The sequence below is a fragment of the Styela clava genome, chromosome 14 (genome assembly GCF_964204865.1).
Source record: "Styela clava chromosome 14, kaStyClav1.hap1.2, whole genome shotgun sequence".
NCBI lineage: Eukaryota > Metazoa > Chordata > Ascidiacea > Stolidobranchia > Styelidae > Styela > Styela clava.
The window spans coordinates 10,871,320-10,888,618 of NC_135263.1; the positions used below are offsets into that span (position 1 = coordinate 10,871,320).

Below are 17,299 nucleotides of genomic sequence, written 5' to 3' on the forward strand. Positions count from 1 at the left end.
ACGATCGTTATGTCCACTACGTGTCCAATAAGAGAGCTTTCCTCTGTGATCCCCAATTTGATCAATAGAATATATTCTATTCGTTAAATTATGTACAGAATTATCCACAACGTCAGCTACCGAAATGACTTTAGCTTGGATCCATTTAGATGAAAATCAAAAATGCTGCTCCGAGATTAAAGGATTGTACCATAATATTTCATTTTTTACCTCTGTATTATTAAAGAAATGATTTCTCTCCAAATGGATGTCCTTAAATGAGTTGATGATGGCTGTATAAAAATTTGGTATGGTTGTTATTTTCTCAAATCGGATTGTCAAATACAGACATTCTAAATTTTCTTTGGAAAAAATATTACAATAATTATTAATATGATAAATGGCTCTTCTACTCTATGGCCTATTCTGGTGTTTGAGTATTTTGAATATTCATTTGACCTGAAGAGCTTTTATTTGGCTTCTGAAGTCTAACATATTCAAACCTGCGGATGCGAAATTACCAGGTGTAACTTGTCTTGAAACTAGTTGAGATTTATTATTCCAAATGAATTTCCATATTATTGTTTCTAATTTTCGAATTGAGTTCTCTGGCATAATTTCATAATTGGCAATGTGCCATACTTTAGACAACATTAATGATTTGACAATAATAATTTTTCCTATCATTGATAAATTTCGCCCCTGCCATAAATTTACTACATTTTGAATTGAGTTTATGATTTTCAACCAGTTTTTATCCCTCCATACGATATTGTTTCCTATATAAGCCCCAAGAATTTTCAGCTCTTCTTGGATTTGAATACCCTTGTATCTTGTATGAAGGTCCCAAGTTTAGCCGTTTTTCTGACCCACACAACATTATGTTGCATTTTGGAATATTTATTCTCAAGCCCGTAGCTTTTTCAAATTCTGCCATTAATTTTAATACTTCGTCTATGGATGGTAAACTTTCTACTGTGACAATAGTGTCATCCGCAAAACCTTTATATTTCTCCCTAGCACCTGTACAATTTTGAAAACCTATAATTGCTCTATTGTATCTGATGTTGGATGCTAACAATTTTGACATTATAATGTATAAATGTGGGGCAAGTGGACAACCTTGTCTAACTCCTCGTGTTATACTAAATTGCTTTGATAAATATCCATTTGTTATTATTTTTGCATTGGTGTTGTTAAAAAGGGTATTGACCCATCTAATGAAATAATTGCCAAAATTAACCTTTTTTAATATTTTGAGTAACAAAACTCCATCAACAGTATCATAAGCCTTTTCTTGGTCTATACTGAAAATTATTAGCGGTTGGTTTTGTTTATTTGCCCAAAATATGTCATCTCTTATTGTTAATAAATTTTCATGAATCGTTCGTCCTTCAATAAATCCTGTTTGGTCATGATTTATTATATCAGGCACTGGCAGTACTGCTTTCATTCTCATGGCCAAAACTTTTGCGATTAATTAATATTCAATTTTTTATGTCATTTTTGTCCCCTTTTTTTATAAAGTAAAGTTATTAAACCAAGACTTGTGTTCTGAGACAGACATGATTGTTTATGATAACTATTTTAAATTTGCAAGAGAATTGGGCGTAATTGTTTCCAAAATTGAACAAAGAATTTTTTTGTTAGACCATCTAGGCCAGGGGATTTATTCAATTTCATTTGTTTGAAAGCATACTCTAATTCTTCTTCTGTTAATTCACTATCCATTTCTTGTTTTTGCTCATTTGAAACTTTTTGCTGATAATTATTCAATAACCAATTTTGACTATTAAAGTCCAAATTTTCATCTCTTTGATAAAGATTTTTATAAAATTTGACTTGCTCTTCCTGAATTTCTTCACATGTGTAAACTAAAGTGTTGTCAGGCTTCCTTAAAGATTTGTCTGTCTAAGCGTCTGTCCCTGTCTAAGCGAGACATGTCTGGGCAAGCAATTGCCCCGAAGACTCTCTCAATTGTTTCGTAACAAAGTGTGTGGAAGCACACTGTCAATCAAGGGAAATTACGGCGTCAACAATAACAAATAAATTACTACACAAGTTAAACGGACGCAATGTTTGAGTCAATACAAAAATCAAGTGAATGCAATTCTCGATGTAACAGTAGGTCGAGAATAGTAGGGATGTGGGCGATTGCGCAGTGGGTCGAGGATAGGAAGGCTGTGGAAGGCAGCAAAATGTAGGGGGGCAGCAGATCCAAGCTGTAGAGTTTACGTTATTACACGTGCTCTTCTAGATATGTACTTATTTAATTAAAAGCTAACATTATGCGTTCTGTAATGATGGTTATTCAACAATGGTTGTTTCCCCGACCCTTGACCTCAGAAAAAATTTTCCTATATTTTACAATTGCAACATTTTTGATGCTTAGTTTAATAAATCAACCGTTTTTCTTACTTGACCTTTATTTGATTTATTCTCGTGTATGATGACATCTATAATCTGTTCATCACCCAAATTATTTTAGAAGTTATAGGTATAAGGGGCAGCATTATTAGAAACTCGCCCCGGGCAGCAGACTAGTTTGGCACGCCCCTGTTTGCAAAGTACAACGCATTTTACATTTGCGATAAGTAGGTTTTCAACCTTTTAGTGGAGCGGAACTCCAACGACAAATTCCGGAGGCTCGAGGAATCTCTGTGCAATAGTTTAATTGTCTTTTATCGCTTGAATTGTACAAACTATAAATATATATACATGGGTAAATCTCAATACCGACATAACAAAATGATTGTGCAGCTAGTTTAATGATAGTGGCAAACGTAATAAAATTTAGAAATCCAGTCCTGTCTGGCATGCCGGATTTGTTGTTTTATTGTACAACAACTGTTAACTTAACAAGAACAACAACATAATATTGAAACGATCGCTATGTCCACTACGTGTCCAATAATAACAAATTTAATACAGAAAAACAGTGAACACAGGAAAAATGGCCAACGTCCAGCCTTTACCATTGAAAAATAGAGCGAACTATTTTCACTCGCGACTCGTGGGTGGTCGGAGTTTCATAGTAACAAAACCCGGGTGGAATTTATCCAAATTAAGGGTCCTCGAAATGAGCATAAAGTAAAGAAAATATAAAAGATCTCAAAAACTCAACGAAACACTCGGATAATAAAGTCCGTGACAACAAGTAAAGGATATTCAAAATACAAACAAGCATAAGCGTGGTTTTTGGGCAAAGTTGTGCCTGATATATTATCAATTATATTCTCATTTTATTAGATTTTTCTGCTTCTTGTAGACAGTTAAAGAGTGCTATGATCTACAAATGCATGCTATGCTTTAAAACAGGGGTGTTCAACCTTTTTCGCGGGCGGGACAAATATCAATAACTGAGTGAGACCGCGGGCCGCAGGCGCAGAATAGCTCATTTTGGAAATAAATATGTTACCGAAAAGTGCCATATTTGAAGCCATGACTTTTTTATAAATGTGGAAAGCTTTCTTGGTGTATTCGGTAAGATTCATTTCCAAGTAATTTTCTGTCAAATCTTATTCCATATTGATTAGATTTAGACAAAATCAATTGATAGGCTTGAAACAAAACTCATTTTAGCCTTTGTATCTATATAATATTAAATTTTTTAAACTGCTTTCCAGTTACCTAATCTTCAATTGCCCATTCTTACAAATTCATTAGCGTCTGCTCCGCATCTTCCTTAAATTGTTTGCTGCTCAGCAAGGGACAGCTTTGTGAATCGCGTTGTTCGCCTCGCTGTCAGGTCGCTGTAAGTCATAGACATAGATAATAAATTGAACTCGGATATAAGCTTTGCAACGCAAAGGATACCAGATTCAACTAAATTTCAAAACTACTTTAGCTGGCCGCGCACTATTCAAGATTGGCACTTCTCCGCGGGCTGCACAATTTTCCCTTGCGGGCCGCACTTTGCACACGCCTGCTTTATCATATTGAATGTTTCAAATTGTTTTGCTTGCTTCCTCAATTTAGAGCAGTGGTCTCAAAATTCCTGTGCCATGGCTCCTTTACAGTACTCTTATGCAATATATTATACATATGCAATATGTATGCAATATACATATGCATTATATACATTATGCAATATACATCCGCCTGATTTTACCGAGGATGCGCTATCGGTCCTTATTTGTCTCTTCCTCTCTCTAGGTTAGGTGATATCGCACTCCGAGGATCACTGATCCATAGTTCCCTCAAGTTTTCTTGGGTAAATCATATAAAACGCATGTTTTTGAATAGTAGTTCTACGTTTCTGAAAGGCATAATTATTTATTTTTGTACACCATACCATTCAAAATGAATTATATTACAACATAGATCATATTGTAATTAGAAAACCCTACATTTTGTATATAGATCTTAGTACTGTTCATTCAAATCAATCGTAAATATATACTATCGGCTCTGGCCTATTTAAGTTTTCTTTCGTTGCGAAAGAGTTTTAACTTTGATTATTAATTGTATTTTATTGTCGTACATTATGACACATACTATAAAATCATTATTATTAATCTGGATAATGCGACTGTAGTTTTCCTATAAGATTTAACCCAAAGCCGTCCGGTTGAGGTTTTGTCGAACGAAGACTGATATTGATCCGGAGACTACAGTCACGCAAGTCATGTGATTTGTGACGATCAGTTCTCTCGGTTCGATACTTTGAAAGCTTCGCAAGGAGTTTTGTGATTCTTTCCTGGGCGGTTTAGCGTGCTTTTGTTCATTCAAATAGTTTGTCGTTCATGTAAGGAGATGAAAATATGTTGGAGTCGATCATTAAGCTTTGATTGTTTAGTTGTCAGAGTAATAAAATGATTTGTTGATAGATAGGCTAGCCATTTCTGATTTGCGCCCTCACATTCCAGCATTCAGGCATGATTCAGTGATTACTGCATTATCGCACAGCATTCGGACATTTCGCTCTTCTGCACTTTTAGTACAAGAAATCTGTGAGCTTCGTAGTGAAAGAATCGCATCGTGTACCGTATACGGTCAGATATTTTGCGTGTCGAGTTCAAACAAGACCTGAAGACCAACAATCACTGAATTGAATCAATCAGCTAAGAACTGAAATTTATTATTCAAAATAAAGATACTGAACATATTCTAGATATTGGTTCAGACTAAATAATACTCGTAACAAATTCTCAAAATAGATCTTAATGACTCATAATAATTGTAGTTCGAAACTTCAATTACTGAAATAATGGTATTTCTGAATGATTCTACATAAAGTTACAATTACAGAATTAGAGTCAATTTTTCTCAGAAAAGCATTCAGCTATTATCAAAACCGCAATTTTCAATTTGCTTCCCCATCACTCATAATTAAAACTCAATACGGTAACTTTCAATTCTAAAATTTATTTAGACGTCTTTATTTCATTCACAAATGGCTTGTGTAAATGAGTACATTGTAATACTCAATTCTGCAATTTGATCCACATCAAACAATGATAATTATTGAATATTTTTCATATAACTGAACTGTAAATTTCACCTCTTTTTCAGATTATTTATAAAGTACTATTTACACCTCAATCGCTTTGTTTGAGTGCGTTTTGAAATTTAAATCAAATTTCCAAAATCTTCTACTACCAAACTCTACATTTATTTCAATTCCATCTCTTCTTGACTCAAGTAAAAATACAACAATATGGCTGATGCAGGAACTGGACCCGAATATTCTCCTTTCTTCAGCTCAATGGGCGCTGCTGCCGCAATGGTTTTCAGTGGTGAGTTCCGATTGTATTTTGAACTTGATTTTTCTGGATCTTGAAGTTCAGGAAAAAGCTGAATGAATTTTGCATGAAAACTGTTTAAAATTCCGATTTATGAAATTTAACTTTGAATCTAAATTAATAGTGTTTATCTTTGATTGATCTTAGTAAATCTTGACCAACCAAATTTTTGAACCAATGTTCAATTTGTGTAGCAGTATCAGTGTGGAATTTAATTCAAGCGAATCCGTATAAAATACCAAATTTTACTATTTTATGCTATCTTCAGATCTTAAAGACATGTCTCTTTACAAAGCCTGGTATTGAATTTTGCTCCATTTATCCAAGATTCTTCTCATTTTTCAGCAATGGGAGCTGCATATGGAACAGCGAAATCTGGTACAGGAATTGCCGCAATGAGTGTGATGAGGCCAGAGTTGATTATTAAATCAGTTATTCCTGTTGTCATGGCTGGTATTATCGCTATTTATGGAGTAGTTATTGCAGTTTTGATTACTCAGAAGATGAGTGCAAGAATGCAGTTATTTCAGTAAGTATACTTTAATCACTTTGGAATTGTATTATGATGCTGATCTGTGGTGAAAAAAAAATCTCCAATTTGAGGAATTGTGTTGAAAGCTTTCTAAAAAATATATTTTTTTGTATGAAGCATACATATAAATGCTTATGCATAAGAGAAAATATTGTTTGTGTGCCTCAACAAGAATCAAGTTTTATATATATTTTTCGCTTTTCTGACTTCAAGTTTATATTACACCCTATCTAAGCACCCTATATTGAACATAACTTTTTAATTCAGAGCGTTTCTTCATCTTGGAGCCGGTTTATCTGTTGGACTTTCAGGTCTTGCTGCTGGAATAGCTATTGGTATAGTAGGTGACGCAGGTGTAAGAGGAACGGCACAGCAACCTCGACTGTTTGTTGGTAAGTCCATAAATACTTCATTACTCGAGTACAGATGATAGTGTTCAGAATCATAATTATATTGCGACCTACTGACACCAATGGTATAGGGGGAATTGATTTTATTGATTAATTTATTGTGCTTATAATATTTCTATCAAGCCAAAGGTTTTTGGAATCTTGGCAGAATGCCATACATGCTCACTGCTATTGATTATTTGTTTCCTTTCTGACTTCCTAGAAAGGCTGTTATTATTTGAAACTGACATCCTTTTGTCAGGCTAGGTGCCCGACTTCACTTGCAAAATTGAAACATTTGGAAATCTAATATTGGCTTTGAATGTGCTGTCGTTCTTGTTATAATTTCACTATTTCTTTACAAAATGACTTGCCATTCAATTTTTTTAAAAAAAATATCTTAAACTAATAGTTTCACCTATGCATAGTGCATTATCTAGCATTTGCTAATTTGTGTACAATTTTACAGGAATGATTCTCATCCTTATTTTTGCTGAAGTCCTGGGATTGTACGGTCTCATCACTGCTCTAGTCTTAATCGTGCGTGGTTGATTCTGCTATATGCGATGAAAAATCATCCAAAAACTCTTCGATTCAGTACTTGTGTCCTCTTTAGTTCCCGATTGCTATATTATGTTTATTCTCACTATTCCGACCTACCAATGTAAATCTAATAATTTGTCAAATAATATATTACATTGCGTTACAATTTGATATTTTATGTATCTTGATTTGTGAATACTACAAAAACAATTCTTATATAACCACCAATATTTAAACTTCGTTATTCGGGGCTTACGGTAATTATTTAACGAAAGTATTCTTCCCAATTTTTGTTTCGGAATTTCGGGCATTTGACTTCTATAGATTCATGAACTTGCTTGTAAAATTGGTAATTGTTCATGGAAGGTTGAATACAATTCCATTTTATAATTCAAAATATCGTTGCTCTGTCATAAATATATTTGAAAAATATTCTTGCTATGCTGAAGAGATCTTTTATTTTAATGTGAGGACATTTAAACTGAGTATTATGTGTCCTTTTCATTGGGGCCTGACTACGTACAATTCTACATTACGATTGGCTTATTAGATCAAGTTCAATACTGGAATTGTTTGCTCACAATTTTTTAAATAATATTTGTCAATATGCATATAAAACACAAGAGCACAGTTATTTTTACGGACCTATACTAATACAAAGTTCAATACTGTCAGCTACTGGACTATTGTTTAAATAAGAGTTGGCCATAATCCTAATATGTTTATTTGATTCTGACTGATGTTTACATAGTGTAAGTTGGTCAGGGGAGGAATTGTTATGTTGTTTCTACTGTAAATTAATGTTTGATGGTGGTAGCTGTTATCAATACTATGTACTTATTTTCTTTTTGCATTGCATTACTTCAGAGTTGTAATTTTCTCGGAAAATAGACACGATGATATGAAAAGAAGATCTATATAAATATACATATATAAGTTTTATTGGGAATGTATAACTTTTGCATTTGGGTTACTGAGTAAGAATAAATGCCTCACAAAAATTTAAAAATGCCTTGAAACACTGCTGTTCGTTTCTCAGAATTACTTTCAATAAGATATTTTGGCGGATACTCATAGATTAAGGCATGGCCTGCATTTTAAAAGTAATATCCCACTGAATTAGCTAAGTAGATCAAATTGTTAATATGGCACATGCTATTTATATCGGATGAACTCTACAACTTTCATGTAGTGATAGGTTGGTTTTTGTTTTGTATAAATTATATCATGTGGTGTAAAAAGTTCTCTATCACGGGATCATCAATGTTCAAATACTACTAGTTATGTGCAAATATAATATTGAATATGTTATACATTTACGAATGACTGGTGTATTAGTTGCTGTTTCGTCCGTCAGGAAATTGCAGAGAATACACGAATTTCTTGGAATCAGAACATCGTGAGACACTTTTAAGCTGGGTCATAAATGCTTTACTTAGATAATCTGCCATGTAGTTTGTCCTTGGGATGCACTAGTTTGCATTTTCTTTAATGCAGTATTGGCAAATATGTTTTTGTTGCTGGCGAACAAATGCAAAAAATATTAATGAATGAATACCAAACGTGGTTTCGTGGATGTTCGCTTTCGACTAAGACTATTTCAGTCTCCTATAAATCGATATTTCGTGGATTTTCTCCGTGGCGTTTGTGTACGATGAAATGCGCAGTGCGGCAGTATTACTCCGGTGTGAGCAAAGTGACTTGGGTATGAGCTGGCATTTCGTACTCTTTGGCTGTTTCCGCCGTCACGCGGGTTCTGAATAAACGAACAACACGTCATGTGATTTTTGTCGGTCGGTCGGCGACGCGGTTATAAAATACCATTGGTAAGCTTAGCTATTGAACATGATCAAACATGGTCGCGTTGAGTTGCTCGAGACGGTTACGAAACTTTCGTACTTGCCAAAAATCGCCGCGTTCGTGCCTTTGGCACACAGCAGTAGAAACTCCGTGACGTGTCTGAAATGACGCCATATGTTGCTTGTGTTTCTTAACCATGTGATCAATAACCAACTGACTACCGAATGTGAAAGATCGATACGATTTTAAGATTATTAATTTTAATCTTGTGACATACCAAGCCAATTTATCGGTGTGTGATTATAGCAGTTTAATTTCCTGAGTATGCTTTATTGACTTCCCGCATAAAACTGCATTAACCTCAATTTGAAAAAGGCCTCGATCATACGATAAGACTCATCTAAACAGTGGTGCTTTATCACGTGTATTGTTATTTTCAATAGAGTGCGGTAAGTGCACCGATTTATCTACGCAGTTGCCTATGAGAGCTGTCCTGAACATCTTAAAATCTCAGATAAAAATATAAATTTTTCAAATTCATCTTTATACTTTCTATCAAGTAATGTAAAATTTACATTAAAGGCGCTATCATATAATATATATACATATGGTTACCATATTTTTGTGACCTCAAAGCAGGACGCCTCCAAAGACCATAGCTGTGAATTTTGCAACTTTAAATCTACCGATTTTACATTAGGGGCCTACATTTAGAACCATCCGGGCTGACTCCATTGACCATAAATTGTCATCGAGAGTTCATGCGCTGTCTGTCTAAATATCGGTTTCATTTCAAAAAATATAATCCTTATAACATCGTCTTAAAAGCCATAGAAATCTTAAATTTAAAAAGATTATCAACATGATAAGTTTGTCCAAAGTCAGGATTATTCACCTGATGAAATATTCTACACTTGTACAGAACTGTATACAACCGATCCTTCTTCAAAGGAAGTTGCTGACAGGACGAAGTCCGGAATGTGTGTGAGAGATCTGACAACGATTAATGAATCAAGGTATTGAGTATGCAGCAACCTATATATGTTTGTAGGTAGGCCTATACCTGTAAATTCGATACTCTTCAAACAATCAATATTCATGAAGTACGATCTTGCATAATTGAAATTATTTGGTAACACTTTCCACATTTTTTGCCAAAACTCCAGTTGAACTTCAACTAAAATATTTTTTGTTCAATTTCTCAAATTATATGATAGTTTTTCCACGTTATTCCGTGATTCGGATTTTCGAAGTGTGGGTTTATACCAGGGGTCGGGAACTCATCGCTCGCGAGCCATATATGGCTCTTTTGGTGACGGCATATGGCTCCCAGAAAAATCTAATATTCTAAGACTAAGCTTACTATTGTTACGAGATTTCAAACACTTTTATAGCCAATTTTGGCAGGAAATTCCCAATACGTTTGAGAACGCACGCCCAGCACATGTCTATGTTATGTAAGATAATCACCAGACAGGCATTGTGACAAACAAGGGGATTATTCTGGAACATATATTGTGACATCACAAAGCGATAGAGTTTTAAAAACACTACGGAGATGCCTAAACGAAAAAGGGTGATGAGTACCGTAGATTTCAACTTGGGCTGCAAGTGAGCAACCGTTCAAGGACCGCAGCGACTACATGCAGCATCAGAAATCACATTAAATGTATATTGACATTGTATGTGTTGACTTTTGAGTAAACATTTCAGGCCTGATTAATTGAAGAAATGTTATATGGCTCGCACGGAAATGCAATTGAAAATATGTATATTTTATGGCTCTCTTGACCAAAAAGGTTCCCGACCCCTGGTTTATACATTTGAGTAATATCCAGCAGTCCAGTGCATATTGTTGGACACGAAATGGACCTATAGGTTGTTTTGTTATTATGTGGTTGTTGTTGTTTATCTTGTCAGTATTTCATTCTTTTCTTCTTTCTGTGAAAAATCGCTTTCCTCGTTGACTATTAAACCAATTGCTTTTGAATTTTAGGTGGTTAAAGATTGTATTTTTCGCTAGAAGGTTATTACTTTTGTTTATTTCAAGAATTTCAACATTTCATGCCATAGAATTCGTTTTTTGGGTGTGTGTGCGATGACGCCATTGAACATTGTGCACCTTCTGGCGGTTCCACGTTCGCTGCTATCTGGTGGTCACGAAAAGTCGCGAAGACAGTGGTACTGGTAGTCTACTATGACAGATTGCATACCCGTACTAATTCGTTTCGATATTCGCGTTCATATATTTGGGGCCACCCTCTTGTTTTGTCTTCTAACTAACCAAGCGACCAGTTTCAAACTCTAAAGATTAACATATTCCGCTAAAACAATTGGATTGAAAAAAAAAAAATTCAACCAGTGAACATCAATCGTACACAACAACGAGAAAAAGAAAGCACATAGGTATACTAGGGAAGCAAAATCGCAGGAAAATTAAGCTATAGGTGGCAATCAGCGACACCCAAAGTTGTAATATCTGCTAAAAATATTGACGATCTTAGTTACGCGCTGTCGTTGTTGGCGGTGAATATCGTTTAAACTTTAAACGAATATCCAACATCGCTATCTAGAGATTATATTCGAAGAGCCATCACATCACAGGATGAGACTGAGTATTCCCTACTTAAACTGGATTACTTGAAGTAAAGGTTCCCCCTGCTGTTCAGTCAGAATTAGGTTGGCACGTCAGGTCCCATGATAATGAATGGCGGAAATTTGATCACAGGTGGTACTGGGATTGGGTAACGATATTTCTTGGGCAGATGCAAGTTATATAAAATATACTATTCTATTGTGACATGGTCTGGTTATGCTCGTTTTTATTGTTATTTTTGTTTGTATTATCATAAAATTGTGTGTAGAGTCAGGACCATGGTTTCATCTGTGGTACTGCCCAATGAAGTAGTTCTCAATGGAATAGAGTAATGGAGTGGATTTGACTATTCTTGACTGACGTCGAGCACCTCTGCTCACGTGACCTAGTTCGGGTACGTCTTTCTCCCTTCTTGTCTGACTGTGTTTTTTGTTACTCTGATCGAAAATGAGGTTTCTTACTTTTGTCATCAAATTTATCTCCTGGAGGCTTACGGACTGGGCGATCGTTCTTATTCGTAAAACTGCACCGCTGCAATAATATCTTCAAATACCTACATTGCCGCCGATAGATAGCGCAGTCGAACAGCTATACTTCATTAAAGCCAGTCTCGAAAAGCGGTACATTATATAATATATTAGTTACCTTTTTGACGCTACAATAATACGTAAAAATTTGCCTTTAATTACAAACTATTATGATAACCATTTCGTGATACAAGAAAAATATTATCTTTTGTTTTGTTCATTTGTTGCGTGAAATTTATTAGTAATAGAAATGTCGAAAATCCTCAAAAAGTGGAATGACCAGCCCCCATCACTTCCTCCGAAATCGACATATACGGGCTAAAGAATCCTCATCAAAAATAATGAAAAAAGTCATTTCGTTTTGACAAAATGGAATTAGTTTCAATGATTTGCAAATGTATATATATACGCTTTTTCGATTATTTTATTGGTATAAATATACACAGTGATTGACGTACATAGCTTTTATCTTCACGCACCAATTTTGATTAAAACTTTACTTTAGTGTATTATATAGCATGATTTAAAATAGTTCCGGTGCGGAATTTGTCATTTTACACAGAAGTCTTATCTTAATCCTATTATGCCTTAACAATAACTAAATTCCGTCTGAAATGAAATGGGATTTTGTATTCATAACCTCAACGTATTAGCGTAATAATACTTGCTTCAACAGGAACGCGTCTCTGTCCTCCCCAGTCGCCATATAGCCAACATATTATCTACCTTCAGCAACCTATCCGTGTTTTTAAAATTCGAGCTCATATACGACCCAATTTGCAATTTGTATTGCAGTAGAAATTCTCAGCAATTTCAAATCGTAGCTCATTAAACATGGAAAGGAAGAGCGTATTAAAATTTATTAGCGATTCAACAACGTCTGGTGATATCCATTTTAAAATAAAACAGAGCAAATTAATAAAGCAAACTAACGTAGAAGTAAACTATTGGAATGGCCTGAATCTGAACGGATCGTCAGTCTGTACCTTATGTTTGTCTGAAGTAAACTTTGAACAATAATGCACAATAGACTTTATGTCAAGTTGTTGGTTTTACCCATTCCAACCTATAATATTTGTCATAAAAATCTCTCGACGTGTTAGTTACTCGATAAAATCTCGAAACCTTTTTGTCGTAAGAATAAATACTGAATTTGGACCGTAGTGTCATTGTGTATCGAAATTGAGCCTAATAAATTCACCAACATTGTTCACGCAAAATGTTTTTATCGCGATTTTACCTACCCACGTAAACACAAAGAGACCATGATATACCTGGTAGTGACGTGTACAAACACCTCATGTCCGGGTTTGGAATTCATAACTAAAGATCCGGGTTGGCGTCAGCACAGTATTATACAGATTTGGCTATGAGTTTGCCTGGTTTACTCGAAGGTGATTCTCTTTGAGAATTGTTGCGATATGGACTAGATACTAGGAAGAATGAATTGAATATATAAAAGCACAAGGGTTATTTAATGAACTTTCTTAAATCAGATAGTTTCAGAACTTATTTCCACCATAGTTCATAGAAAAAGGCACCATGAAATTCGCAAAGCGACTTGAGCGCAATAGACCAAAATACTTCAACCAGGGTCTCCATTTTATATACAGGCGGTTAAGCGCCAAGCCAATATGGATCATCCATTTTCGATTGTGCGTTAAAATGGGAGGCAGAAAATGTTATAAAACGAATGATCGCAAATGATATTTTTTCAGTGGCTGGTGATATTCTTTAATCGATATTGCGTAACGAGGGTAATTATTATATTTATTGTTATGATATGAACATGGGCGGTATGGCACAGTGTGTCTACAAATACCAAAGCAATCTTTCATCACTGGTTGCATTATTGTTTAGGCTACTCTCGTTCGGGTCATTTATGAGAGACTACGACAGACACTATATTTATAAAAAAGAGTCATACCATTTTAAAAATAGTATTAAACTTTCCTCAATCACTTAGGCAGATGATGCAAATCAATACGCAACACTACCTTCGTTATATACCACTTTATCAATAAAATGTGAAGGTCATCACCTAATTTGCATTCAGTTTTGATTTAACGTCAATTTTACTTTTAGGAACAGTCTTTCGTTACATTTTGTAATTGATCGGTTAAAATTAGAAATGTCTCACAGTAAAACATGGACAAATGCATCTAAAAGAACTACAGTGACGTCATATTACGTGGTGCCATTATTATATTTATTCCACATTTTGACTCGCTTACAATTTATTTCAGTGAACGACATCTTTATTACTTAAATAGCAAATTATATCAAGGTCTGAGATGGAAGGCTATAGTTTTCTATAGATCCATGCATGATCATCTCCAATCAACGATTGTTTGTCGTTATCTCGGCGAGGAATGACGTCACTTCTTACAGTCGTTTACTGCTGATTAATAACGTTTCCTAGACGGATAAGGCGACTCATTCAGACTCTTTAGTACTTCTGAAGTATCCGCAAAAGTACCGTAAAGAATAGCGAGCGCCCGATTTATCTCGAGAAACGGCTGTAGTAAGAAACAATCTGTAAGTATAAGCAATCAAGGAAGGAAAATGTATCTGAGAATGACTGCTGAATGCGGAAATTAGTTACGAAGTGTGTAGTATATTGTGATAATCAAACGTCTACTGTATATTCATATATTTTGATAAAGTTGAAACGCTTTTTGCTTGGCCTAAGAGTGGAACCATAATCATGTCTATTGTGATCTAATGTTTTATATTCTGTTTTTTGTAAGGTTTTTTCCTCGTCCAGTAAAGGTCCCAAGGATCCAGGATATGGTCAGTGTCATGTACAATAAGATTTACGCATTCTGACGTTTGCAACGTTCAATCATACGTTGTAGAACAGTAGATATCATGTTGTTGGTGATTTAAATTTCGTGACTAGCATGAGAATCGTTGTCCGTTCTTAATGCAGTATGAAACTAGTTTAGGCTTTGAATGAGGTGAATGTGAAACTATTCTTAATTAGTTTTCGGTTCTTTGCTTGAACTTTTTTTAAATGTCGACTGCTGTAGATATAATATATGTAATAATATTCTTGTTGCCTGAAAAATGTATGCTCGTCGACAAAGAATTCATTTTATACCAGTAGGCGCAGGCATATCTTTGGGCTAAATGTATGTTAGATGCAGTCAACCGGCTTGACCATGCGCAATTTACTGTGGTAATGAATCACAATACTCGACGCATATATTTTACGAATTATGTATGGTGATCGATTGCGTAACAAACGAACATACCGCATTTGTGCCTCAGACGGTCCAGCAAAAATATTATCAACAATAAGCGTCAACAATATATAGAGTCGGTATACTGTGATACTATAGTCATTTTTTTGTTTTGTTTTACATATATTTCTAGCGCGTAAAATTTTAGGTAATTCGTCATTATAATTGCATTGATTTGCAGACAAATTGAACTTTCAACACATAATGTATTATGCAACGGTACGCATGGTTCCAAATTTGCAAAATATTTCCTGTATATTCTGCATGTAACAATACGTCATATTGCACCAACTTCCCCTATCAATTTCATGCCAAATGGGTATTTTATCAGACTCGCTATTGAAAAATTTGTAAATCATCCAGCTTTCAAATAATTTTTTTGTAGTAAAGCAATTTGTAAGATGATCACTATTGTTACAATATCCACAAATGGTATGCATATCGGAAGTAAGCAAGGCAGATACAATGGAAAGCAAATTTTTTGGAAATCGGTGCTTTCAACCCAGGAAGTAAGGGCTTCGTCACTATTGCGAAATAATGCTCGCATTTTTTTATAGCTAAACTTTATAAACGAATCTGTATAACGTTGAAACGTTAAAAAAAGAGTAGAATAGTTTTAGGGTTTTTCATGGTTGAGGCTGATGGCAAGTCCAACTTTCATTACAACTTCCCCGAGCTCCGATTGCTTGGCTTTTAAACCAATATACTTTTAAAATATTTGAGAATGTGCCATCTGCTTTAAGTCGTTGCGATAGTTATGTCATGTCAACAAGTGGTGTACAGTTTTTTTAAACTCTGTAATTTCTAAGTATCCAATTCGTTTTTAAAATTTGGTAGCCCTGAATATCTTATGCTGGTTCAGGCCCCTCTCTCACATTCGGCTTGTGACGCGTTACTTTCGGAATTCTCCTATTTGGAAGTTGCGTTTGACGGACGTAAATCACGATGGCCCGCGCTTCGGCAACGCATTCTACCAATGGTACATACTCAACTTGGTATAAATATTTGAGCATTTTGTGTATAAATTTCTATTAAATATATACGATTATGTCTGATCAAATATCGAATACATATTAACGGAACATAAAAATTAACGTTCAGAGTTTTGAGTTTGTTTACTTTTACCCTCTAGGTAGACTTTATTTATTTGCGTCTGTTTACTCAGGGAGTAGTGGGAATAATGACATATGGTATATTGCGGTTCAATACTGTTTAGGCCAAGTGCTATTGACCACGTCTGCAGTAGTCTTTTGTGTTCACCAGTCAGATATGGAATTGAATGTAAAACTTTTTGAATTAGGGTTCCAGTTTTGCCGGTACTGATTGATCATAGGATGACAGTCTAGAGGTGGTGGTGACCTGTTACTCTGCGAGTCTTGGCGACGGTATCTAGAATTCCCGCAATTTACCGGCACTACTGTTCTGCCCTAAACTAAACGGTAACAGAATTTTAATAGCATGAGAATTGCTTGATATTTTTCATTCTTTGGTGTTAATTCCAAAAGAATTTACTTCTGTAAACGTCAATGCATACGGAATATAGCGACCACTTACACTTACACATATATTTAAAAACGTTTTTCCCGTAAGCCAGGGGTCGGCAACCTGCGGGCCGGAAGCTAATGAAACTAATCCTGAAAATGGCCTATTTGTTGAAACGGAACATGCCGGGACTTTTTGACTTTATATTTGTAAGTTCGGTACAACATACGGACCTCGCAATTTAACTTTGCAAATAAGTTTATTAGGTTATTGATAGGTCACTTGCACACATATTGTTGAAATAATGCACTTTCATTTAGTGTTATTGTTTAGAATAGTTTCGAAGACTGTGAGCTGTCTGTGCTTTATTATATATCTTGTTAAATTAAATTCTTTTTATATTGAACGTGACCGAAATTCTCATTGTAATAAAGGCGCTGGCATTTGTTATTTTAATGTTAA

At 35.0% G+C, this 17,299-nt stretch overlaps 1 protein-coding gene across 1 annotated transcript; it reads left to right on the top strand.

The window, feature by feature from the left end:
* The first annotated feature begins 5,478 nt into the window (after positions 1-5,478).
* LOC120341276 (V-type proton ATPase 16 kDa proteolipid subunit c-like) lies at positions 5,479-8,506 on the top strand. Its single transcript, XM_039409760.2, has 4 exons — positions 5,479-5,717; positions 6,069-6,252; positions 6,523-6,647; positions 7,114-8,506. Exons 1-4 carry the CDS (start codon positions 5,639-5,641, stop codon positions 7,194-7,196), a joined length of 471 nt encoding a protein of 156 aa, XP_039265694.1. The 5' UTR covers positions 5,479-5,638; the 3' UTR covers positions 7,197-8,506.
* Positions 8,507-17,299: the final 8,793 nt, after the last annotated feature.